This window comes from Schistocerca serialis, chromosome 3, assembly GCF_023864345.2.
Source record: "Schistocerca serialis cubense isolate TAMUIC-IGC-003099 chromosome 3, iqSchSeri2.2, whole genome shotgun sequence".
Classification (NCBI taxonomy): Eukaryota; Metazoa; Arthropoda; class Insecta; order Orthoptera; family Acrididae; genus Schistocerca; species Schistocerca serialis.
In genome coordinates this window covers 886,428,618-886,454,654 of record NC_064640.1, presented here as the reverse complement: position 1 = coordinate 886,454,654, position 26,037 = coordinate 886,428,618, and the positions used below count along the sequence as shown (strand labels likewise).

General features: G+C 43.9%; 1 protein-coding gene across 1 annotated transcript in view; it reads left to right on the top strand.

Annotated features, from left to right (window-relative positions):
* Positions 1-25,738, top strand: part of LOC126471120 (uncharacterized) — a 66,762-nt gene extending 41,024 nt beyond the window's left edge. The window contains exons 3-4 of the mRNA XM_050099202.1: positions 13,943-14,085; positions 23,160-25,738. Of these exons, the coding sequence (XP_049955159.1) occupies positions 13,943-14,085; positions 23,160-23,271 (255 nt within the window). The 3' untranslated portion in view covers positions 23,272-25,738. The remainder of the gene's footprint in view (positions 1-13,942; positions 14,086-23,159) is intronic.
* Positions 25,739-26,037: the final 299 nt, after the last annotated feature.

The window sequence follows — 26,037 nt, the reverse complement described above, 5'->3', positions numbered from 1 at the left end:
AGAACTACTTAAACCTAACTAACCTAAGGACATCACACACATCCATGCCCGAGGCAGGATTCGAACCTGCGACCGCAGCGGTTTCGCGGTTCCAGGCTGTAGTGCCTAGAACCGTTTGGCCACTTCGGCCGGCTGGGACTAAACTGCTGATGTCATCAGTCCCCTAGAACTTAGAACTGCTTAAACTTAACTAACCTAAGGACATCACACACATCCATGCGCGAGGCAGGATTCGAACCTGCGACCGTAGCGGTCGCGCTTTTCCAGACTGTAGCGCCTAGAACCGCTTGGCCACTTTGGACGGCCTGTTGGGAACAACTGGTGAAACGAATCAATCAGTATCCCCGCAATCTGGTAGCTCTACGTGATCTAATCAATCAGTGGCTTCAGCTCGTGTTACAATAGATCTGGGATACCAATTTTTATCCGGTGTGCTTATACACCATGATCATACGAAATTCCGTGTCGCATCCTTACGGCACGTCTAACACTAGTCTCCTCAAGGGCATTAGCACTATGGATTGTACCTTTAAAGAAGTGCTTGAGAAAACCACGTACGGACACTGCCTGGTAAAAACAGGAAACCATCCAGAAGCGTAGAAAGAAACGAAATGCACCTTCATGGATTTAGAGCGTATGTGATGTTATTTCAGTGATTCCAAAATCGAGTGAAATTAGCAAACGGGTTGGTAGTATAAGCCTGCTTGTCAGTATGACTTTGCACCACCTCTGTCCTGGATGCTTGCACTGAGTTGGTTGGGAAGAGTCTCATAAACCTAATGTAACCTCTTCTAAGTCAAGCTGGTCCACAACTGCTGTAACTGGTTCTTGATATCCTAAATGGTGAGTGTTCATCGGAGGTGAGGGTATCATCTGGAGTGGTCCAGGGAAGTGTGGTAGTTCCGCTGTTGTTTTCTATCTACATAAATGATCTTTTGGATAGGGTGGATAGCAATGTGCGGCTGTTTGCTGATGATGCTGTGGTGTACGGGAAGGCGTCGTCGTTGAGTGACTGTAGGGGGATACAAGATGACTTGAACAGGATTTGTCATTGGTGTAAAGAATGGCAGCTAACTCTAAATATAGATAAATGTAAATTAATGCAGATGAACAGGAAAAAGAATCCCGTAATGTTTGAATACTCCATTAGTAGTGTAGCGCTTGACACAGTCACGTCGATTAAATATTTGGGCGTAACATTGCAGAGCGATATGAAGTGGAACAAGCATGTAATGGCAGTTGTGAGGAAGGCGGATAGTCGTCTTCGGTTCATTGGTAGAATTTTGGGAAGATGTGGCTCATCAGTAAAGGAGACCGCTGATAAAACACTAGTACGACCTATTCTTGAGTACTGCTCGAGCGTTGGGGATCCCTATCAGGTCGGATTGAGGCAGGACATAGAAGCAATTCAGAGGCGGGCTGCTATATTTGTTACTAGTAGGTCTGATCATCACGCGAGTGTTACTGAAATGCTTCAGGAACTCGGGTGGGAGTCTCTGGAGGAAAGGAGGCGTACTTTTCGTGAATCGCTACTGAGGAAATTTAGAGAACCAGCATTTGAGGCTGACCGCAGTACAATTTTACTGCCGCCAAGTTATATTTCGCGGAAAGACCACAAAGATAAGATAAGAGACATTAGGGCTCGTACAGAGGCATATAGGCAATCATTTTTCCCTTGTTCTGTTTGGGAGTGGAACAGGAAGACAAGATGCTAGTTGTGGTACGAGGTACCATCCGCCACGCACTGTATGGTGGACTGCGGAGAATGTATGTAGATGTAGAATACAGGCACTGAGATGGAGTTGACGTCCGAACTAGTCCCACACGTGGGCTGCAGAGGACATATGTTCGGATGTTGCTGGGCATGGGAGTACTTCAACATCACAATCTCACAGAGAGCTGGTAGAGACACGCGTCGTGTTTGGACGTGCATTGTCCTGTTGAAAAATTGTACCATGATACTTTCGCACGAGTGGCAATACAAGAGAACGCACTGTGTACGTGACGTAGCGTTGTGCTGTCACAGTTCGCTCAGTCACTACCATCTGTTACCTGAAGTCTTATCCGATAGCTCCCCATATCATGACGTCAGGAGTAACACCACTGTGGTTCTCCGAAGCATTAAAAGAATGGGTCTTCTACCCGGAGCACCGCCATATTAGCCGAGGATGGTCATCCGGGGTAGTGCAGAATCGCGATTTGTCTCTGGACACAGTGCGACGCCAGTCAGCAGCGCTCCGTGCTTTCCGTTCACGGCACCACTTCAAACGCAGACGTTTGTTTGTAGTGTTAACGGCAATCGTCGCGTGTTACAGTAATTCCTTAGTCTGGCCGATGTTAGTCTTTGACTAATGTTGCTTGATCCCAGAATGTCACAGGGAGTCTACTACTTGTTAGGCTCAAATGTGAAGGGATTACGATGTTCGTGGTGCACAATATGACGATCTTCCCTTGCGGTGGTCGGATGTGGCCGACGGGAAACTTGACGAGTTTACTCGCCATCACGTTCCCATGTGGTCCAACATCGGGCCACTGTCACATTCGAATGCCTCAGGGATTTGGATATTGCGCGATGGACTCCCACAGTGTGGCCCCTCTCAAATTCTGTGGGGTGGTTATAACGCTGTCTCATGCAAGCAGGCGGCATCTTCGTGCCCCTCACTGTGATCACGCTATGCTGATCACGCACCTTATATACCCCACTAGGCCTGGTGACAACAGTGAACAAGAACAACTCCAATGCACTACGGTGGCCGTTTACCTGTCATACTCGCCAGTGGTGAGTAGGTATATGATGCTACATTGACATACAAACATGACTTCTGAGTGCTTCACTGTTTTGGTCATGCAGTTTATAAAGGGCGATTTTTTCCACCGTGTACAAACTCTAGGGATTGATCGATGAGAGGATGCGGAACAAAAAAGGTCTAATGAACTTATGTCCGGAAATGCATGATTTCCACACTAGAGACCATTTATTCAATCATACATTGTTACAGAGGCTGCGGTCTAATATGCGCAGTACCATACAGCCGCAGTTACAGTATGTGCTGAAAATGGTTTCCATGTGCCTCAACGATGCGTTTTTTATTTTATTTATTTATTTATTTATTTATTATCATCCCAATGATCACATTTGTGATATAGGATTTGTCAGGGTACATTTTAACAACTATATAATATCTTTACAAAATTTGTATCTGTGCTGAATTCATACTAATCTATCTTATGTTTAATACAATATACAACTAATAAGTGTTTTATAACATAATTTATTATGCACTGATTTAATTTCATTTGTCACATTAACTTAAACATATATTTTATACAGTTGCGCAGAGATATTGACTTATGCTGTAATAGCATTTGTCAAGCATGTGGTTCTTTAGAACAGTTTTAAATTTATCCTCATTTTCCAGCTCTTTGATATGTTTTGGAAGTGCATTAAAAAGTTTGATGCCTTGATTACATACATGTTTCTGGCTTCGGGTCCTTGTTACAGCTTGTATGTGGAGATCTTTACATTGCCGTGTATCGTAATTATGGAAGTCTGTATTGGTTTTCATTTTGTCCTGATTTCTTTTGATCACCAACAGACATTTCAGAATGTATAATGATGGAATTGTTAAAATTTTCAATGCTTTAAAAAGGGGCCTACAATGTGTTTGAGGTGGGCTGTGGGTCATTATCCGAATAGCACGTTTTTGCAATTTGAAAATCTCATTTAGACGACAATTTGTTTTTCCCCAGAATACTATCCCATAGGATGCAATGGACTGTAAATAGCCAAAATATACTAATCTGGTACAGTCATTACTACATACTCTTGAAATTATTCTAAGCACAAAACATGCTGAATTTAGTTTTAGTGCTAAGTTCACCACAAGGTCCTTCCAATTAATCTTCTCATCAATGTGCATACCCAGGAATTTTGCACACTGTACTCTTTCAAGTTGTTTGCCCTCCATGGTGGGATTCAGGTCGTCCTGTTCACTTATTTTTCCATATTGCACATAATTGGTTTTTTTTTTGCATTCAGTGTTAGCTTGTTAGCACTAAACCATTTTTGTATATCTTGTAGGACATGGTCCACAGTACTGTGCAATGACTGCTTCATATCACTAACTATTAAACTAGTATCATCAGCAAATAACATGATTCTAGCTTTTCTCTCTGACACCTGAATATCATTAATGTAAATGAGGAACAGCAAGGGGCCTAATACACTTCCTTGAGGTACTCCTACTGTGACCTCCCTTGGATCTGATCTTAGTTTAATTTTTTGATTAATATTTGGTGCTGTAATTTCAACCACCTGCATCCTCTTTTCCAGATAAGACTCAAACCACTTTTTTACCGGTCCTCTGATACCTATAGCTTCAAGCTTTTTCAAAAGTATGCTGTGGTCAACAGTGTCAAAGGCTTTTGACAAATCTAGATTTATCCCAACTACACTATTTCCCTCTTCCAATTTAGTGATTATTTCTTTTGTGTATTCTAGTACAGCTGTTTCAGTACTTCTCCCAGCTTGAAATCCATGCTGATTACTGTTTATCAGATTGTGCATATTAAGATAATGTGTGACTCTATATTTCATTAGTATCTCTAAAACTTTAGAGAAAGTTGGGAGGAGTGAGACAGGTCTGTAGTTTTCTATTTTAAGTTTATCACCCTTTTTCAACAGGGGAATGACTTTAGAAATTTTCAGTTTTTTTGGAAACACTCCCTCAGCCATTGACAAGTTTGCTATGTGCGTCAATGGTTTCGCTATCTGATTAGCTGTTTTCTTTACTAATATTATTGGCACCTCATCTACTCCAGCTGACATCTTGGACTTCAGACTTTTAATCACTTTTAAAACTTCTTTTTCGTTTGTTGGAACTGCCATCATACTGCTGGCTGCCTTGGGTGCTTCCATCTTAATCTGCTCCCCAAGATTCCTGCTTAATGTCTGGGGTACATTTAAAAAGTAATTATTTATATAATTAGGCATGGCATATTTACCTACCATTTTATTCTCCTCATCTTTTAGAATAATTTCCTTGTCTTTAGTATGTACCCCGGTTTCTTTTATCTCACAATTTCCCATGCTATTTTAGTTTTATTTCTGGACTGTTTTATTTCCATATTATTACTTAATAACTTTGCATTTGCAATTACTCTGCAGTATATTTTCCTATACCTCTTTACATATTCTATAAAATCAATATTTGTACGCACCGTAGCATGTTCTGTCTCACACGTTCACATCGGCCAGGTTGCATCCGAACAGTGTCAAAGGCAGCATGAATACGCTGCTCCAGTGTCTTCACGTCTGGAATTGGCTCTGCATATACGATGCTTTTGAGATGGCTCCGTAACCTGAAGTCGCACGGGTTGAGATCGATGAACGAGCAGGCCACGCAACTGGACCGCCTCGTCCGATCCATCGAGCAGGGAAGACACGATTGAGATGCGCTGGAGCACTATCATGTAGCAGCCACATAGCCCTTCGAATCATCAGTGACACTTCTTCCAGCAGGGGAGGCAAAGTCACCGGCAAGAAATGCCGATAGTTCCGGCCTGTTAGTTGACGTGGAAGGAAGACAGGTCCCAAAAGACGGTCGCCAATTATCCCGGCCCACACATTCCTGCTGCACCGATGCTAGTGATTCGCTGTCACCATACCGTGGCGGTTCTGCATACCATACTATCCCACAGATAAGTTATGAAAGTTGAAGATACCATTCCGTGTAAAAGTGGCCTCATCGGTGAATACGATGGATGACACAAATCTCGGAATCGTGGTTGCCTGGTGAATAAGCCAGTGACAAAACTGCTCACGATGTTCAAAGTCTGTCACTAGTAAGCCCTGCACACGCTGTAAGTGATGATGGTAGTAATAATTGTCATGGAGAATGTTCCACATGGTCGTCTGGCTTATGTTGTACTGGCGGGCCAACTGCCCGGTACTGAGACGGCGGTAGCCTTCCACACTGTTAATCACATGGTGTCCGAACATGTCGAGTACGTCCATCCTGATGTCTTGCTCCCTGACACGACCTTGTCGCAGGAAAACGGCGAAACACTCTTGCAAACATCGAACACTGTGGCTGATGTCGACGAGGATAGATCTTCTGATACAACCTAGCTGCACGCCGCCCGTCGCCATTTGCCTTTCCGTAAGCAAGCAACACGTGGGCAAGCTCTCGATTCGAATACGGAATCATTATGTAAAATACTGTATTACATCCACTACAAGGTGAGTCAGCAAGAGAAGTGAATCGGACAAAACACTACAAGTTACTATGGCAGGAGAGGGCGCTACAGCATAATGTACGAGGAACAGTTCCACTCTCTAGAGATAACCATGCATACTGTGACTGTGGCTGCATGGTACACGGCGTATTACACGACTGGCCATTAAAATTGCTACACCAAGAAGAAATGCGGATAATAAACGGGTATTCATTGGACAAATATATTATACTAGAACTGACATGTCATTACATTTTCACGCAATTTGGGTGCATAGATCCTAAGAAATCAGTACCCAGAACAACCACCTCTGGCCGTAATAACGGCCTTGATACGCCTGGGCATTGAGTTAAACAGAGCTCGGATGGCGTGTACAGGTACAGCTGCGCATGCAGCTTCAAAACGAACCACAGTTCATCAAGAGTAGTGACTAGCGTATTGTGACGAGCCAGTTGCTCGGCCACCATTGACCAGACGTTTTCAATTAGTGAGGGATCTGGAGAATGTGCTGGACAGGGCAGCAGTCCAACATTTTCTGTATCCAGAAACGCCCGTACAGGACCTGCAACATGCGGTCGTGCATTATCCTGCTGAAATGTAGGGTTTTGAACGAGACGTGTAACCAGTGACACCCCATACCGTCACGCCGGGTGATACGCCATTAGGGCGATGACGAATACGCGCATCCAATGTGCATTTACCGCAATGTCGCCAAACACGGAAGCGACCATTACGATGCTGTAAACAGAAGCTGGATTCATCCGAAAAAATGACGTTTTGCCATTCGTGCACCTAGGTTCGTCGTTGAGCATATCATCGCAGGCGCTCCTGTCTGTGATGCAGCGTCAAGGGTAACCGCAGCCACGGTCTCCGAGCTGATAGTCCATGATGCTGCAAACGTCGGCGAACTGCTCGTGCAGATGGTTGTCGTCTTGCAAACGTCCCCATCTGTTGACTCAGGGCTCAAGACGTGACTGCACGATCCGTTACAGCCATGCGGATAAGATGCCTGTCATCTCGACTGCAAGTGATACGAGGCCGTTGGGATCCAGCACGGCATTCGGTATTACCCTCCTGAACCCACCGATTCCATATTCTGCAAACAGTCATTGGATATCGACTAACGCGAGCAGCAATGTCGCGATACGATAAACCGCAATCGTGATAGGCTACAATCCGACCTTTATCAAAGTTGGAAACGTGATGGTCCGCATTCCTCCTCCTTACACGAGGCATCACAACAACGTTTCACCAGGCAACGCCGGTCAACTGCTGTTTGTGTATGAGAAATAGGTTGGAAACTTTCCTCGTGTCAGCACATTGTAGATGTCGCCACCGGTGCCAACCTTGTGTGAATGCTTGGAAAAGCTAATCATTTGCATATCACAGCCTCTTCTTCCTGTTGGTTAAATTTCGCGTCTGTATCACGTCATGTTTGTGGTGTAACAATTTTAATGGCCAGTAATGTAGCCGCAGTCTCTGTAACAAAGTATGATCGAATAAATGGTCTCTAGCATGGAAACCATGCATTTCCGGACATAAGTTCAGTACACCTTTTATATTCTGAGTCCTCTCATCGATCAGTCCCTAGAGTTTTTACATGGAGGAAAAAATCACCCTGTATAGTGCCGTCAAGAATGCGTACGAGGCAAAAACACGGTCATGTGCGTTTGTACATAACTTTAGCCGCGGGGAATAGGCACAGCTGGAGTGTGGGGGTTGGGCAGCTGCAGGTTGCGTCATCATTCAGCCGAGGAACCAGTCTGGGGCGCGTACGGCACGACAGGGTCGGCTCCGGTGGCGGCGGCCTTTCACCGCGCACGAGGCGAGCCGTAAGCTGTGGGACAGGGCGTGCCGGCTGCCCTAACTGTGCCAGCGGTCGCCGTCCGCGCCACAATCATATGCAGCGCTACTGTAGGTCACTCGACAGCGCTGTGGTTTCCGACAAATTACATCACTGTCTTTGCACATTGTCCTTAATCGATTTCACGTGACTAACGAATAGTCCTTCTTCTTCAAGTTCCCAATCCCAAGAAAGATACACTACTGGCCATTAAAATTACTACACCTCGAAGACGACGTGCTACAGACGCGAAATTTAACAGACAGGAAGAAGATGCTGTGATGTGCAAATGATTAGATTTTCCGAGCATTCACACAAATTTTGCGCCGGTGGCGACACCTACAATGTGCTGACATGAGGAAAGTTTCCAACCGATTTCTCATACACAAACGGCAGTTGACCGGCGTTGCCTGGTGAAACGTTGTTGTCATGCCTCGTGTAAGGACGAGAAATGCGTATCATCACGTTCCCGACTTTGATAAAGGTCGGATTATAGCCTATCGCGATTGCGGTTTATAGTATCGCGATATTGGTGCTCGCCTTGGTTGAGATCCAAAGACTGTTAGCAAAATATGGAATAGCTCGGTTCAGGAGGGTGATACGGAACGCCGTGCTGGATCCCAACGGCCTCGTAATCGCTAGCAGTCGACATGACAGGCATTTTATCCGCATGGCTGTAACGGATCATGCAGCCACGCCTCGACCCCTGAGGCAACAGATGGGGACGTTTGCAAGACAACAACCATTTGCGCGAACAGTTCGACGACGTTTGTGGCATCATGGACTATCAGCTCGGAGATCATGGCTGCGGTTACCCTTGACGCTGCATCACAGAAAGAAGCGCCTGCAATGGTGTACTCAACGACGAACCTGGGTGCACGAATGGCAATACCCAATTTTTTCGGATGAATCCACGTTCTGTTTACAGCATCATGATGGTCGCATCCGTGTTTGGCGACATCGCGGAGAACGCTCATTGGAAGCTTGTATTCGTCATCGCCATACTGGCGTATCGCCCGGCGTGATTGTATGGGGTAGCATTGGTTACTCGTGTCGGTCACCTCTTGTTCGCATTGACGACACTTTGAACACTGGGCTTTACATTTCAGATGTGTTATGACCCGTGGCTCTACCCTTCATTCGATCCCTGCGAAACTCTACATTTCAGCAGGATAATGCACGACCGCATGTTGCAAGTCCTGTACGGGCCTTTCTGGGTACAGAAAATGTTCGACTGATGCTCCGGCCAGCACATTCTCCAGATCTCTCACCCACTGAAAATGTCTGGTCAATGGTGGCCGAGCAACTGGCTCGTCACAATACGCCAGTCACTACTCTTCATGAACTGTGGTATCGTGTTGAAGCTGCTTGGACAGCTGTACCTGTACACCCCATCCAAGCTCTGTTTGACTCAATGCCCAGGCGCATCAAGGCCGTTATTACGGCCAGAGGTGGTTGTTTCGGGTACTAATTTCTCAGGATCTATGCACCCAAATTGCGTGAAAATGTAATCACATGCTAGTTCTAGTATAATATATTTGTCCAATGAATACCCATTTATCATCTGCATTTCTTCTTGGTGTAGCAATTTTAATGGCCAGTAGTGTGTGTTGTCATCGACGGTGGGTGTTCATCAGAGACAAGGGTATCATCGGCATTGCCCCAGGGAAGTGTTTCAGAACCACTACTGTTCTCTGTATACTTAAATGATTTTGCGGACAGGGTGGGCAGCAATCTGATGTACGGTAGGGTGTCGAAGTTGAGTGACTTAGACAAAATTTCCAGTTGATGTGATGAATGGCAGCTAGCCCTAAATGTGGAAAAATGTAAGTCAATGTGTATGTGTAGGAAGATCAAACCTGTAATGTTCGGATACAACATTACGTGTGTCCTGCTTGACACAGTGAAGTCGTTTAAATATCTGGGCGTAGCGTTGCAAAGCGATATGAGATGGAACGAGCGTGTGAGAACTGTGGTAGGGAGGCGAATGGTTGACTTCGGTTTATTGGAGCACGAAGATAAGATGCGAGAAATTAGGGCTCATACGGAGGCATACAGATAATCTTTTTCCCCTCGCTCTGTTTGCGAGTGGAACAGGAATGGAAATGACAAGTAGTGGTACAGAGTACCCTCAGCCACGCACCGTACGGTGGCTTGCGGAGTATCGGTGTAGATGCAGATGTCGAAAGAAGATCTTCACGAAGTGTCGTCTTCAGATAGCATACGTTGATGAGTACCTATCCGCAACTCCAAGTATCCAACATTTACGAGCATCTGATCCTATTAGACAGTCACAAGTACATTAACATTTACAAACCAAATAGTTATTACAGAGATCCAGTGAAAGAATGTAAGGAGCAGCTTCGATGATCTCATCCATCTCCAACTGTAGAGAGAAGCAGTTTTCCCTATCGCATATATTAAAATCATTTTACGCCAGGTGCCACGAAGAAGACGATTCAAGCACATTTCCATAGCCGACTTTCCGACTATCAAGAAACCTTACTGGGGTGAAAATTGCCACTCCGATCTCCAGAGAGCCACATGACTGAAAGTGCCGACTAAAGGCTTATGCAGGCTCTCTGCGTCTACATCTACATCTACATCTAATAATCTGAAAGCCATCTTACGGTGTGTGGCGAAGGGTATTTGGTGTACTACTGTCAGTTCCCCGTTTTTCTGTTCCAGAATCACACTTGGCCACAATATCGTAAACAGTTGATCTCGGATACCCGAAGAATCGAACTACACTCCTGGAAATTGAAATAAGAACACCGTGAATTCATTGTCCCAGGAAGGGGAAACTTTATTGACACATTCCTGGGGTCAGATACATCACATGATCACACTGACAGAACCACAGGCACATAGACACAGGCAACAGAGCATGCACAATGTCGGCACTAGTACAGTGTATATCCACCTTTCGCAGCAATGCAGGCTGCTATTCTCCCATGGAGACGATCGTAGAGATGCTGGATGTAGTCCTGTGGAACGGCTTGCCATGCCATTTCCACCTGGCGCCTCAGTTGGACCAGCGTTCGTGCTGGACGTGCAGACCGCGTGAGACGACGCTTCATCCAGTCCCAAACATGCTCAATGGGGGACAGATCCGGAGATCTTGCTGGCCAGGGTAGTTGACTTACACCTTCTAGAGCACGTTGGGTGGCACGGGATACATGCGGACGTGCATTGTCCTGTTGGAACAGCAAGTTCCCTTGCCGGTCTAGGAATGGTAGAACGATGGGTTCGATGACGGTTTGGATGTACCGTGCACTATTCAGTGTCCCCTCGACGATCACCAGTGGTGTACGGCCAGTGTAGGAGATCGCTCCCCACACCATGATGCCGGGTGTTGGCCCTGTGTGCCTCGGTCGTATGCAGTCCTGATTGTGGCGCTCACCTGCACGGTGCCAAACACGCATACGACCATCATTGGCACCAAGGCAGAAGCGACTCTCATCGCTGATGACGACACGTCTCCATTCGTCCCTCCATTCACGCCTGTCGCGACACCACTGGAGGCGGGCTGCACGATGTTGGGGCGTGAGCGGAAGACTGCCTAACGATGTGCGGGACCGTAGCCCAGCTTCATGGAGACGGTTGCGAATGGTCCTCGCCGATACCCCAGGAGCAACAGTGTCCCTAATTTGCTGGGAAGTGGCGGTGCGGTCCCCTACGGCACTGCGTAGGATCCTACGGTCTTGGCGTGCATCCGTGCGTCGCTGCGGTCCGGTCCCAGGTCGACGGGCACGTGCACCTTCCGCCGACCACTGGCGACAACATCGATGTACTGTGGAGACCTCACGCCCCACGTGTTGAGCAATTCGGCGGTACGTCCACCCGGCCTCCCGCATGCCCACTATACGCCCTCGCTCAAAGTCCGTCAACTGCACATACGGTTCACGTCCACGCTGTCGCGGCATGCTACCAGTGTTAAAGACTGCGATGGAGCTCCGTATGCCACGGCAAACTGGCTGACACTGACGGCGGCGGTGCACAAATGCTGCGCAGCTAGCGCCATTCGACGGCCAACACCGCGGTTCCTGGTGTGTCCGCTGTGCCGTGCGTGTGATCATTGCTTGTACAGCCCTCTCGCAGTGTCCGGAGCAAGTATGGCGGGTCTGACACACCGGTGTCAATGTGTTCTTTTTTCCATTTCCAGGAGTGTAGTTCAGTGGGCGAACGTCCAGCGCGAAGACTTTCGATAATCGCTGCTCTTCGGTTCTACTCCGCACTTGTCCGTAACATCTCGCCCATTTTGAGGTTCTGACTGTTTACTAGATGCATATGGCTTTCAAGAACGCCTATCACGACCTCCGGCGGAACTACGATATGGCGGAAAATTCAGATTGAAATTTGTCCGGATTTGGGAGCCGCACCCTGTATACAGCTGATGGTAGTCCACATCCGCAATTGCGAATACATTTCACGTATTTCGTAACAGTTGTAGTCGCCGCAGCGCCTGTTCCTTCGGACATTCGTGCATGTCCGAAGTAGCTTTCATCGTAGTTCGGTACAACACAGGCACTGCAGTATCGTAAAAAGTTATCTTTTCTCTTCTTACGTACCGTGACTTATCCTTAGTTATCCTGCCTTATCAATTATTTCTACGTCTTCATCTACATCCATACTCCGCAAGAAACCTGACGGTGTGTGGCGGAGGGTACTTTGAGTACCTCTATCGGCTCTCCCTTCTATTCCAGTCTCGTATTGTTCGTGGAAAGAAAGATTGTCGGTATGCCTCTGTGTGGGCTCTAGTCTCTCTGATTTTATCCTCATGATCTCATCGCAAGATATACGTAGGAGGGAGCAATGTTCTCGAAACTTCAACAAAAGCCCGTACCGAGCTACTGAGCGTCTCTCCTGCAGAGTCTTCCACTGGAGTTTATCTATCATGTCCGTAACGCTTTCGCGATTACTAAATGATCCTGTAACGAAGCGCGCTGCTCTCCGTTGGATCTTCTCTACCTCTTCTATTAACCCTGTCTGGTACGGATCCCACACTGCTGAGCAGTATTCATGCAGTGGGCGAACAAGCGTACTGTAACCTACTTCCTTTGTTTTCGGATTGCATTTCCTTAGGATCCTTCCAATGAACCTCAGTCTGGCATCTGCTTTACCGACGATCAACTTTATATGATCATTCCATTTTAAATCACTCCTAATGCGTACTCCCAGATAATATACTGCTTCCAGTTGCTGACCTGCTATATTGTAGCTAAATGATAAGGGATCTTTCTTTCTGTATATTCGCAGCACATTACACTTGTCTACATTGAGATTCAATTGCCATTCCCTGCACCATGCGTCAATTCGCTGCAGATCCTCCTGCATTTCAGTACAATTTTCCATTGTTACAACCTCTCGATATACCACAGCATCATCCGCAAAAAGCCTCAGTGAACTTCCGATGTCATCCGCAAGGTCATTTACGTATATTGTGAATAGCAACGGTCCTACGACACTCCCCTGCGGCACACCTGAAATCACTCTTACTTCGGAAGACTTCTCTCCATTGAGAATGACATGCTGCGTTCTGTTATCTAGGAACTCTTCAATCCAATCACACTATTGGTCTGATAGTCCATATGCTCTTAATTTGTTCATTAAACGACTGTGAGGAACGGTATCGAACGCCTTGCGAAAGTCAAGAAACACGGCATCTACCTGGGAACCCGTGTCTATGGCCCTCTGAGTCTCGTGGTAATTACGTTAAGACACTCATTTCCGCAGTAAGTTTCCAGTGTATCAGTGCGCAAACCGTGTCGGCCATGCTGCTTTGCCGGCAAGGTATCAGTGTCCGGAAAGAACCGTGATAGCGTACGATAAGTTATATGGACGTTTGTCTTCTGTCGACAGGCGTACCACGTGTGCCACGACGGACGTGAAGGGGAGCAGGGGGCGGCGTTCCTCTGTACCAACGGCACGCTCTTCAACCAGAAGGAGTTCGCCTGTGACTGGTGGTACAACGTCGACTGCGCCTCCGCTCCTTCCTTCTACAGGTAACTTCTACCTCTGACTAAGGCATGCAGCTCAGTCTACATAAACACATATTTATTGATTGTGCAGAACAAGAAAGCAGCTGGTCTGTCCCTAGCAAGCCTCTTCACCTCCGCATGACTACTGCAACTTACATCTACACTCCTGGAAATTGAAATAAGAACACCGTGAATTCATTGTCCCAGGAAGGGGAAACTTTATTGACACATTCCTGGGGTCAGATACATCACATGATCACACTGACAGAACCACAGGCACATAGACACAGGCAACAGAGCATGCACAATGTCGGCACTAGTACAGTGTATATCCACCTTTCGCAGCAATGCAGGCTGCTATTCTCCCATGGAGACGATCGTAGAGATGCTGGATGTAGTCCTGTGGAACGGCTTGCCATGCCATTTCCACCTGGCGCCTCAGTTGGACCAGCGTTCGTGCTGGACGTGCAGACCGCGTGAGACGACGCTTCATCCAGTCCCAAACATGCTCAATGGGGGACAGATCCGGAGATCTTGCTGGCCAGGGTAGTTGACTTACACCTTCTAGAGCACGTTGGGTGGCACGGGATACATGCGGACGTGCATTGTCCTGTTGGAACAGCAAGTTCCCTTGCCGGTCTAGGAATGGTAGAACGATGGGTTCGATGACGGTTTGGATGTACCGTGCACTATTCAGTGTCCCCTCGACGATCACCAGTGGTGTACGGCCAGTGTAGGAGATCGCTCCCCACACCATGATGCCGGGTGTTGGCCCTGTGTGCCTCGGTCGTATGCAGTCCTGATTGTGGCGCTCACCTGCACGGCGCCAAACACGCATACGACCATCATTGGCACCAAGGCAGAAGCGACTCTCATCGCTGAAGACGACACGTCTCCATTCGTCCCTCCATTCACGCCTGTCGCGACACCACTGGAGGCGGGCTGCACGATGTTGGGGCGTGAGCGGAAGACGGCCTAACGGTGTGCGGGACCGTAGCCCAGCTTCATGGAGACGGTTGCGAATGGTCCTCGTCGATACCCCAGGAGCAACAGTGTCCCTAATTTGCTGGGAAGTGGCGGTGCGGTCCCCTACGGCACTGCGTAGGATCCTACGGTCTTGGCGTGCATCCGTGCGTCGCTGCGGTCCGGTCCCAGGTCGACGGGCACGTGCACCTTCCGCCGACCACTGGCGACAACATCGATGTACTGTGGAGACCTCACGCCCCACGTGTTGAGCAATTCGGCGGTACGTCCACCCGGCCTCCCGCATGCCCACTATACGCCCTCGCTCAAAGTCCGTCAACTGCACATACGGTTCACGTCCACGCTGTCACGGCATGCTGACAGTGTTAAAGACTGCGATGGAGCTCCGTATGCCACGGCAAACTGGCTGACACTGACGGCGGCGGTGCACAAATGCTGCGCAGCTAGCGCCATTCGACGGCCAACACCGCGGTTCCTGGTGTGTCCGCTGTGCCGTGCGTGTGATCATTGCTTGTACAGCCCTCTCGCAGTGTCCGGAGCAAGTATGGTGGGTCTGACACACCGGTGTCAATGTGTTCTTTTTTCCATTTCCAGGAGTGTATTTGATACTGCCGACTGCAGTCGAGCCTCGATCTCCCTCTACAATTTTTACTCCCAGCAGTTCCCTCCACTACCAAATTGACGGTTTCTTGTTGCCTCAGAGACTCACTACCCCTTCTTTGTTTATTCCATCTATCCATCTGATCTTCAGCATTCTCCTGTAGCACCGAGTTCTTGTCTCAACTGCATATTGGTCACCTTTCCGTTTCTTACAAGACAAAATTACAGACAAATGACAAATACACTTACAAGGGATGCCACGAGGTTGGGATCACGGACTTACTTCAGACTTTGTACACCTTTAGTAGACCATTAAAACAACATAATATGCAAGTAGTAATGTGCACTCAAATGGTTCAAATGGCTCTGAGCACTATGAGACTTAACATCTGAGGTCATCATTCCCCTGTAACTTAGAACTACTTAAACTTAACTAACCTAAGGACATCACACACATCCATGTCCGAGGCAGGATTCGAACCTGCGACCGTAGCAGTCGCGTGGTTCCGGACTGAAGCTCCTAGAACCACTCGGCCACCGCGGCCGGCTTAAGGTGCACTACTTTGGCAATTCCGAGGAAGTCGCAAGAGAATATTATGTAACTGATATATCCTTGCAAAGTAATTAGTAATGAAAGCTATAGAGGTCAAATGGTAAGTGTTACGCGTTCGCGCATCGCGAATGGGTCGTGGAGGAGGCGACCGATCGAATCCTGCCAACACTTACTTTTTAATCTATGTTTTTTTCGTCACTGGTCACGTTATTTAATTTATATATCATTTGAGAGGTAATACAGTGAAGAAAAAATGCCCCACGTGCATTTCCGTGAATTTGTAGTGAATTTCGTATGTTGCGGTATTTCACTATTTACTATTCGTAATTAAATTTTCAAGGACGAGGGACAGGCTTGGAAAGTTCAAGTCAAACATTGATAAATAATGATGCGAATGACGTCATTGACAGGTGGTAATATAGTAAGTGACAATGTGCCAGATCGCAATAGTAAGTTACAATTACTCGTCGGATGTGCTCTCGTCATCACACGTTGCAGATGGTATTTTGTCATACAGACAATGAAAAGCTAAATTGAAACTTCGTACAAACACAAGTGTTTTTTTTTCATTATATTACCTCTCAAATGTTATATAAATAAAATAATATGACCAGACATGAAAAAATAGATTAAAAACTAAGTTTAAATGGTGGTCGAACCATCGCCACATACACATTCGCCTTACAGGGTTCGAACGCTAATAACTTTTTTTTTATTTAAGTGTGGGAAAGTGTTTGGTGTATAGGTTGAATAGTGATAACAACAAGGGAGGGGCGAGGATGAATGGAGAGGGATAGGGAGAGAGGAGCCCTGATGTGGATGCAATAGGTGAGGAAAAGTTAAAGTTTGTAGCGCACCACTTGACCACAATGAAGTCGAATGTCCAGCATCTAGGCACAGACACATACACCACATAACAGACTCGTAGAACTTCTTTTACGATTTTCTCGAAAAATCGCACCTTGCTAGTTGCACATTACGTTGTTTTAATGGCTGCTAAAGCTGTGCAAAGTGTTAAGTAATTCTGTGATCATAAGGTTGTGGCCTCCCCTTGCGAGGAAAGACATCCTATCATTTCAATTTATTTCACATATTAGCAAATTTCTCTTTTTTAGAAAAGTTTTTCTTGCAATTGGCAGTCTGCTACTTGGCAGTCTCTCTACTTCGGTCATCGTCCGTTATTTTGCTGCTCAAGTAATACACGTCACCTACAAGTACCGTCTCATTTCCTGTTCTAGGTTCCCCAACATCGCCTAATTTAATTAGACTGCATTCCGTTGCCCTTGTTTTATTTTTTATGCTCATCTTACAAACTCTTGTACGATATTATCGCAATATTATATTATGTGTTATATGCAGGGTGTCCCAAGAGGAATAGTCAGTATTTAGGGATAAGACATGAACGATTATTCGGAGCAAAAATGTATAGTAAACCTGAGCTCTAAAACGCATACCTTAAGAACTACGAGAACTTACTCAGTGGAACAGACGGAGCGAGGATGAATAAGTGTTCATAGCTCTTAAGGTATGCACTTTACAGTCTATGATAACTGAAACGTTTCTGATCCATGCTACCACGCTCAGAATAAGGAAAACAAGAGACTGCAATACCGAACATAATTGAGTGCTCATACCTCTTGAAATATTCATTTTAAAGCTCCGTTCAGTAAACTTTTTTGCTTCAAATGATCGTGTCATATGTCTGAATATTCGCCATTCTTACTGGGGCACCTTGTATATATAGGGATATGTATTATCGCTAATACGTAATGGGTATTTCGTGAAGCTTGAATGGGTTGAAAGAAGAGCTTCCATACATGACGAAATAGAATAAAAGAGGCGTTTGGTATGGTCCTGAGACATTGTCTATAGTGTTGCTTCTGTTAAGGGATTAGTTTATGGTACTCATGGCCGAGAAAGGTTGAACTAACAGTTCCTGTATTTCTTTTCTGGTATTTCTTATTTAGATTTTCTTAGCTTGGGTAGGTATGGTAGACTAGCTGTTACCGCTTTTCTGCCCTCGATTTAAAGAATAATGAAAACACATAAAAATATAATTCATCGACACAAAACGATGTTTTAACATGTGATGAGAAGTTGGTGACGCGTACATTTCGGTGTCCAGTTGGGTAGTGGGGGCTCTTTTAAAAATTAATAAGTAACAGTTGGATCGTTTCTGGAATTGGAGAGGATATTGCTTTATAAATTGACACTGTTTATGTGACTGAGTAAATAATGATGGGAAGTGCGTGTGCATTAAGAAGTGGAGAGAACTTTCAACTGGACAGGAAAGAGAGGAACATAGTATTTCCTTGGGGTGGGAAGGGTACGATAGACTATCGTGGGAAGGCTAGCTACATCTCAAGGAGGATGTTATAGCGCAGGAGAGGAAAGCCATTAAAAGTATCGTGGGAAAGATTCTGAGGTGTTGGGACATGGAAGATGGGATAGTCTGGTATAGGTCGCCACAAGGCAGGGTCATCAACGAAGTAAGATGCAGTGGGGTGCTAAGGTTTGAAAAAAGTGAAGATGAACGTTTCACGTCACGGCGACGATGAGGTCATAAGCGAGAGAGCATAAACTCGGACCGGCGAAGTATAAGGAAGGAAATCGACCATGTGCTTTTCAAAGGATCTGGTATTTGCCTTAATCATTTTTGGGACACTACGATTTCGAGGGAGCGACAAAACGCTGGAATGGTGGAGCTGCATGAAACGTTTATACAGGCAAGATGGGATCGATGAGGGTCTCCCACGTGTGAATGATTGTCGTTGGATGTAGTAACCATGTTCGACTGGATACTAAGCTAGTTTTAATAGTTTTAGTAAACTGTGTGGTTTGAGTTGGATTTTTTAGTAGAAAGGAGTCCAAAGCTAGTTGTTAAACGATTGTTAGTCATAGGTAGTTTAATGTTTTAGTTCGGATTATTTTTTCCTGTAATTATTGTCTTGGTTTTTACTACGAACAGACGTTTTAAGCTTCATGTGGCTGAAAATTGTAGTGATAGCTAATAAGGAACTGAGTGCGGCGATTGAGGCGTATTACTTTGGGTGTCATATCTTCCATGAGAAATATATTGCAGTCAACATGATCGGTGTTAAGCCATAGCGCTCCTTACCATAAAACGCGTTTCTCCTACAGTACAATATTTCAAAATTACACTCGAACGGTCCGCAGCTCGTGGTCGTGCGGTAGCGTTCTCGCTTCCCACGCCCGGGTTCCCGGGTTCGATTCCCGGCGGGGTCAGGGATTTTCTCTGCCTCGTGATGACTGGGTGTTGTGTGATGTCCTTAGGTTAGTTAGGTTTAAGTAGTTCTAAGTTCTAGGGGACTGATGACCATAGATGTTAAGTCCCATAGTGCTCAGAGCCATTTGAACCCAGTTTTACACTCGAACGTGCTCTTGAACTATCAATGACATTTGTAACAACGCATCCTGAGACTCTCATAAATGGACTGGTCGACAGTAGGTTGCGTCGTTCTACAAGTAGCGTCGTTCTTCAAGTATTGTTTATCTTTGGTTACAAAGGTGGCCACATATGTCATTTGTGATTGCTGCTTGTGCTTACAGATTTTATACTGTCATCTCAATCCGCCTCCTTAGCCGAGGTCGCTGACGCACACATATGTGGTGGCACTCGACCTGGAGGTAAGCTGGTTCGAATTCTGGTGGTGGATGAAATTTTCGCTACTAGTATTTGGCCAGAGAGGGTAGGAGGGGTGCTGGCATAAAGTTCCTAATCACCAGACTTTGCCCAAGTGTCCTGTATCAAATTCCAAACTTCTTCGCAGTGTCTCCTGAAATGAGGACATGTGATGTTGGTGATGGTGATACTTTCGTCGGATGGAGACGTAAAACTCGGCACTATTCGAGAGGAGTAGACTATGTGCAAGCACTGCTTTTCACTCTTTCTCGTCTCTCATCATCATCATCATAAAACACAAACATAACATTACTCTGTACATGCAGCCATTACACTCACCCACACTCTGCAAATACACATACGACACAACTCACATATCTCAAGTGCAGGAGCCATTGTGCTCTGTCTATACGGCAAGAAAGGAAGAATGAATTGATTGTTGGTGTTAGTAACGATCATCCTCCTTTACCTCCTCTGCATTACTGTAGATGACGTGTCACTGAGCACACTTGTTACGTGCATGCAGTACACGTGGGGCACCTAGTTGTTTCCACTGCACTGTGTGGAATACGAAGGTTCTGTTATAGTTCACTAGCCTGCTGTCTTCAAGTTGATGTCCCCAGCGCAGAAAACAGCACGCAGGTCGTAGGTTCTGTATCTTGAGACTGAAACTGACTTTTAGCGAGGTTCTGTTCTGAAATAATATATCACCTCTTTGGGATGCCATTCGCGTATTTTAATATAGCCACACAAGAAGACTACATGATCTTAATGCAACACCTTCTGATACAGCAAAGTACATGATCAAACATAACGTTTACGAAAATGTATCTTTACACTATTTGTGGCACGTGTCTGTGCCTCATAACTACCGGAATGAATCTTTTAATACTGAATACTGGGATATACATCCTGCGACAGACAACATGACTGTGCATCTCGACTGCCTAATCCAGAGTGACGAACAGGAACTTAAATAAAAACTGGAAAAACATCCTACGACAGACAACATGTCTATTCTTCTCGACTGCCTAATCCAAAGTGACGAACAGCCCGACACACATCGCGCGCCATACCCGAAAAGGCGTGACCCGAACGCTTCCGAAGCGCTTCGTCTGAAATGTCGTCAGTCTTTTTTTTATTTTAATTGTTTTTAATAATCCTAAAATGACTGACTGATAGTCAGCTGTTGAGAGATATTTGTATTAAAAAGTGAAGTCATTCCAATGAGTAATTTAATTAATAATAATAACTATATTTTAACGTTTTGGCGCCCTTGCTCCGAACACAGCAGCCAATCACAGAGCAGTAGCATTATGCAGGCGGTCTTTCTCACGGGAATCGTACTAAATCTAACATCTGTCACAGGTACCTCACACCACACTTCGTCATCTATATACTTCTCGCATCTCCACTGCTCTGGGAACAGCTTCTTGGAACCTAATATGATGGCTGACTAAGTTAGAAATATTACAACTAGACATACCCATTTCGACTAGGCGGACGACCCAACCCCGTGGGATATCCCAAGTAACAATGCCATATGGTATTTAACTTAGTTTTTATTGTCATCGCAGAAAAACGGTAAATTTTATAGTGCGTTGTGTGTAAATACCGTCACCAAATTTTGCTCTGCGATCTCGAGAACTGAATGCTACGTACAGGAAATTGTGTCTTTGCTCCAGCACATTCCTAGGCGCTTATTTCACCACGACAGTGAGCACTCTCTTTTTCCACAAATTGTCGAGCTTTCTTCATTATAAATCGGATACCAATTCCACTAGGGTTTTTTCACTGCACAGTCGAATGTGCACTGTTTTGGAAGTCCCAGCATTTTAAAACAATGTGGCGGATAAGGCCTTGAACTCACAACCACGTGCTCTTAGCAACTGAGTTACCAAAGGATAATGTCATTTGGATACTGCCCTTAAAATGACCTATATAGGTCAGTGTCAGAAAACAGCATCAACTCTGCCAGTACCTCTCTCCTACTTTCCAGATTTCACATAAACTTTTCTCTCCTGCGTTCCTTTGCAGTACTGGCACTCCTGGAAGTACAGATATCGCAGCGAAATGGTTTAGCCGTAGTCCACTTTGCCTGTGACAATCAACGTTCCAGGTTCGAATCCCAGTTTCACTCAATCTTAATCTGCCAGGAAGTTTCAAAATAGCGAACGCTCCACTGCAGAGCGAACTATTCTTTCAAGAAACTTTTCCGTTCCTAAAGTTTCGTCCTGAGCTGCACTGGACACTTGAGGCTTGTTCCACTGAGTCTTGTGGGCTGATGTATCGGACATTTGGAGACTGACATAAATACTATGGAAAGGAGAGAGTGGTCGAACTTTACATGTGTGGTCAGCGAGAATCCTTGTCAGAGATAAAAATTAATTATTTATCGTCGTCTATAGTCGTTTATCTCTGACCAGGATTATCTTTGCTGATCACGTGTAAACTTTGTCTCACTCCTGTTTTCCACACCATTTATGTGGCTCTCTGACGGTACGACACAGTAATCATCAAAACTCAATGCAGCACTGGTCTGGACAAAACGTTAGAAACGGAAAATTTTTATGAAGCATTACGGTACGATACAACCAAAAATATTCATCAGCAAACGACAATACAACCCAGAAGATTCACCAGCAGCTAAGATATCCACCCATGAAAGCCTTCACCATATGATTATTTCAAGCAACTTTCTGGAGGTTGTAGATAAGCCCCTCGTGCAGAACACAGCTTTAAAATGTCAGGATATTTCGGGTATGCTTTCTTTCATGGCTTCATTGTTGGACTCAGTTGCCATTCATTAAAAATGAAAGGTATGATATCATGTGGATACTACCCTTAAAATGCCCAACAGAGGTCAGTGTCGAATGACAGAGCACTCGGATCGAAACGTTAAAAGCCAAGAAATACACCAAATCACTGCAATATTTGATTATTTTACATCACTTTCATCTTCCTGTAGCTCATTTGAGCATTTCCAGAGTCATAGGTATGGGCTGAATAAACATACATTATAAAAGTTGAGCCTCTTATGAGAAAACTATTGATGCTGGCGTGCTGTATGTTCTAGTTACCGTCATCAGTATGAAAAAAAATTGTAGTCCTTCCTTAAGGGTCTTTAGCTAGAGACTTGGTGGTTTATTCTTGTGGCCCATCACCTCCATCCTTCCTGTATCAAGAAATACTCACATTCCTTTCTCCCTCTGTCAAATATGTCAGTGATTCAAATTATTCTTCCTGTTGTAATGCTGATAAGTCTGTTTTCTTATTTTGATATATTGTTAATTCATCCACTTGTACTCTCCTGCATAGCCTGAACCTGGATCCGCTGAAGAACCCATACGTTCCAAAGCCTAAGGTGGAAGAAGTTCCAATTGTTGCAGCCGCACCAGCACCACATTTCAAGATAGTGGTGCGCAAGTAGAAGAGTCACCATGGACATCATACTTCTCTCACAACCATTTCATTATTAGTTTCACATACATATTTCATTCAGTATTACTTTGATAAACGTACACTGCAAACGGATGAAAGTTTGACCAAATGTAATTAAAATGGAACTAGCGGTCTACAGAACTTCATCTGAATCCTTTCCATAGTTTGAGCAGTGTCATCCATGAGAAACTTAATTTATGAAGAATACTGTTAAACACATGTAACTGTATTAGTATTAATAGGACAATACATCCACTTTTTAACACCAAAATATGTAAACATTTCCTAGCTAGCATTTAGTGTTGACAATAATAACTGTTAAAACTGTTATACACTTCATGTAAAAAGCTAATTTGATGTAGCTTGTAAAGTGTGCAAGAGTTTCCATAATATTATGATATATGAAGAAAGTTACTGAATTAACTTAAACAGCAGAGCATATTCAGATACTTACACATTAATGTCTCCTGCAAAGCATCATGCAATTTTTCCAAATTCTGTTCTTCTAAAGTGTCTGCAAATTCTTTCGTTTCAGTGCTTGTTGTACATGCAGCTGTCGGGTTGTGCAATATTAGGTTATAGGAAAAAAATCTGAAAATAGGATAAATGACATTAAGCACTTAGTCAATGTAAAACAGCCTCGAAGAATTATTACATACTTGTACATATATCTTCTTTCAAGTAATTTATTAACTAGTTTGAGGAGAAACTGAAACATTTAATAATATTATCCGTTGTCCAGTAGCTGTCTCATGAAAGTAGGGATATTGAATGAGAATAATTACTGACTTGAAGAACTAACAATCATACTAATGCAAGTACTTCCTTGCTCAGAAGTCATCATCCTGTAATTTTAGATGTGTTACTTGCAGTTTAGTAAACATGTATGCTTATAATATGTACTTAAAGCTACTATAATGTGTGCTTTCTCCTCCTCAGATTAGCTTCACTCTGTAAATAACATTCATTTCATTTAATAACTATCAAATACACAAGAACAGAAGTTCATGTGATACAAGGAGTATAAGAGTTACTGGATGACATATTGGATTTTCTACAAACTACAGATTTTAATTTGTGCTCACATACAATTATTAACTAATTGATGGCTATTTTGAAAATATTTCTGTCTTTGTTATTTAGTTACTAAAAATACTAACAATCCCATAGAGTCAGGATTTATACGAATGTTACACTATTTCACTTTACTTTACAGGTAAATATATCTCCATGTCTACATACTCACAAAAACAATAGTTGTTATTTATTGATTTGTACTAGAGACAAGAGTAAAGCTCAGTAGCTAATCCACGAGTGTCAAAGAATAGTAATATCAGTTCCATTGTTTCCTTTCTGTAATTATACAGAGTAATGATGTACCATAATGAATTTGTATATATACCATTTTTATCCTATGAAATAACAATAATTGAATACTAAGTACCTAGTGCTATTAATTGCATATAATCCTCTACATTAACATGAGTGCTTTTTGCTTCAGTCACATTGCTGCAACTGATACTAAATCATTTTGCCTGTATTATGAAAGTATGAAAAACATGCACAAATACTGTTAAAACAATGGACTCATTTGTTTTGAGTGTAAATTTTTTGTACTGCATGCTCTAACATTTAATTTTCTAATTTGATACAACATAGAAATATTTTTTCATGATTATATAACTATTTAGATTGTGATTTCTACTTACACTTATAAACTACAATGATGTCATTCAGACAGTGGCACACATAAGGCAAACTAGTGGTGAAACTGTGACTACTTGAGCAGTTTTCAGTATTAATATATATATATATATATATAAGTTTCTTCATTTTGAAATTGAATAGCTATAATTACTGACAACTGATATGACTTTAATGGAAAATTTTAACAAACATTTTATATGAATGAAACGAATTTACATGTATTGTACAAAAACTTATTAATTTGTTTTTAGTGATATTTTCTCTGCTGACTTATGTCTCAAATAAGCATCATTACAGTAACAAACAGATTTAGTTCATGTTTTTTTAATATTAAAACTGTGACTTCATTGTTATAATATACTAGTGCATATAAAATTTAGTTTTTATATGGTTTCTAGTGAATGCATTGCACTTTAGTTTGTAACCGAATTTTAATGATTTTTTGAATTATTTATGCTCATTGCTGCATCACTATACACATCATTTTTGATAAATCTCATCTATTTCTTACAAAATATTCTTTATCTACTTTTTAAATTCTTATTATAAACACTCTACTTCTGAATCTGTATAGCTGCTGCTTTTTGTTTCTGAAATGTTCTCTTTAAATATAAGGCATTCTAGATTAGAGCATGTGTTGAACAGTATTCTGTCTCAGAAACACTTCACAGTGTAGAAGCTGTATGTCACCTACAAAAGTAATGTACAGAATTATTGTATGTGAATAAATCATTCGTCATGGAACCCTATATTGTTGTTTTGGTGATAACCATTGTCATTTATATAGGAAATAATGGCCAGAGAGTTCACTGTCTTTATCCGTGACCCATTGTTTCATGTTAGTTAATACTATTAAAACTAGATAGCCTCCATGCACAGCAGCAATTAGGTACATTATGTGGCATCATCTGAGATATGCATGTGCATCTCGGTATGTGTGATGCAAAAGATCTAAGAGCGTACTTATGACCACCCTGCATTGCCCATTATTGTATAGAACTGTAATGTCTGTCTGTGTTCACATACATACTTTTGGTGAATTTCATAC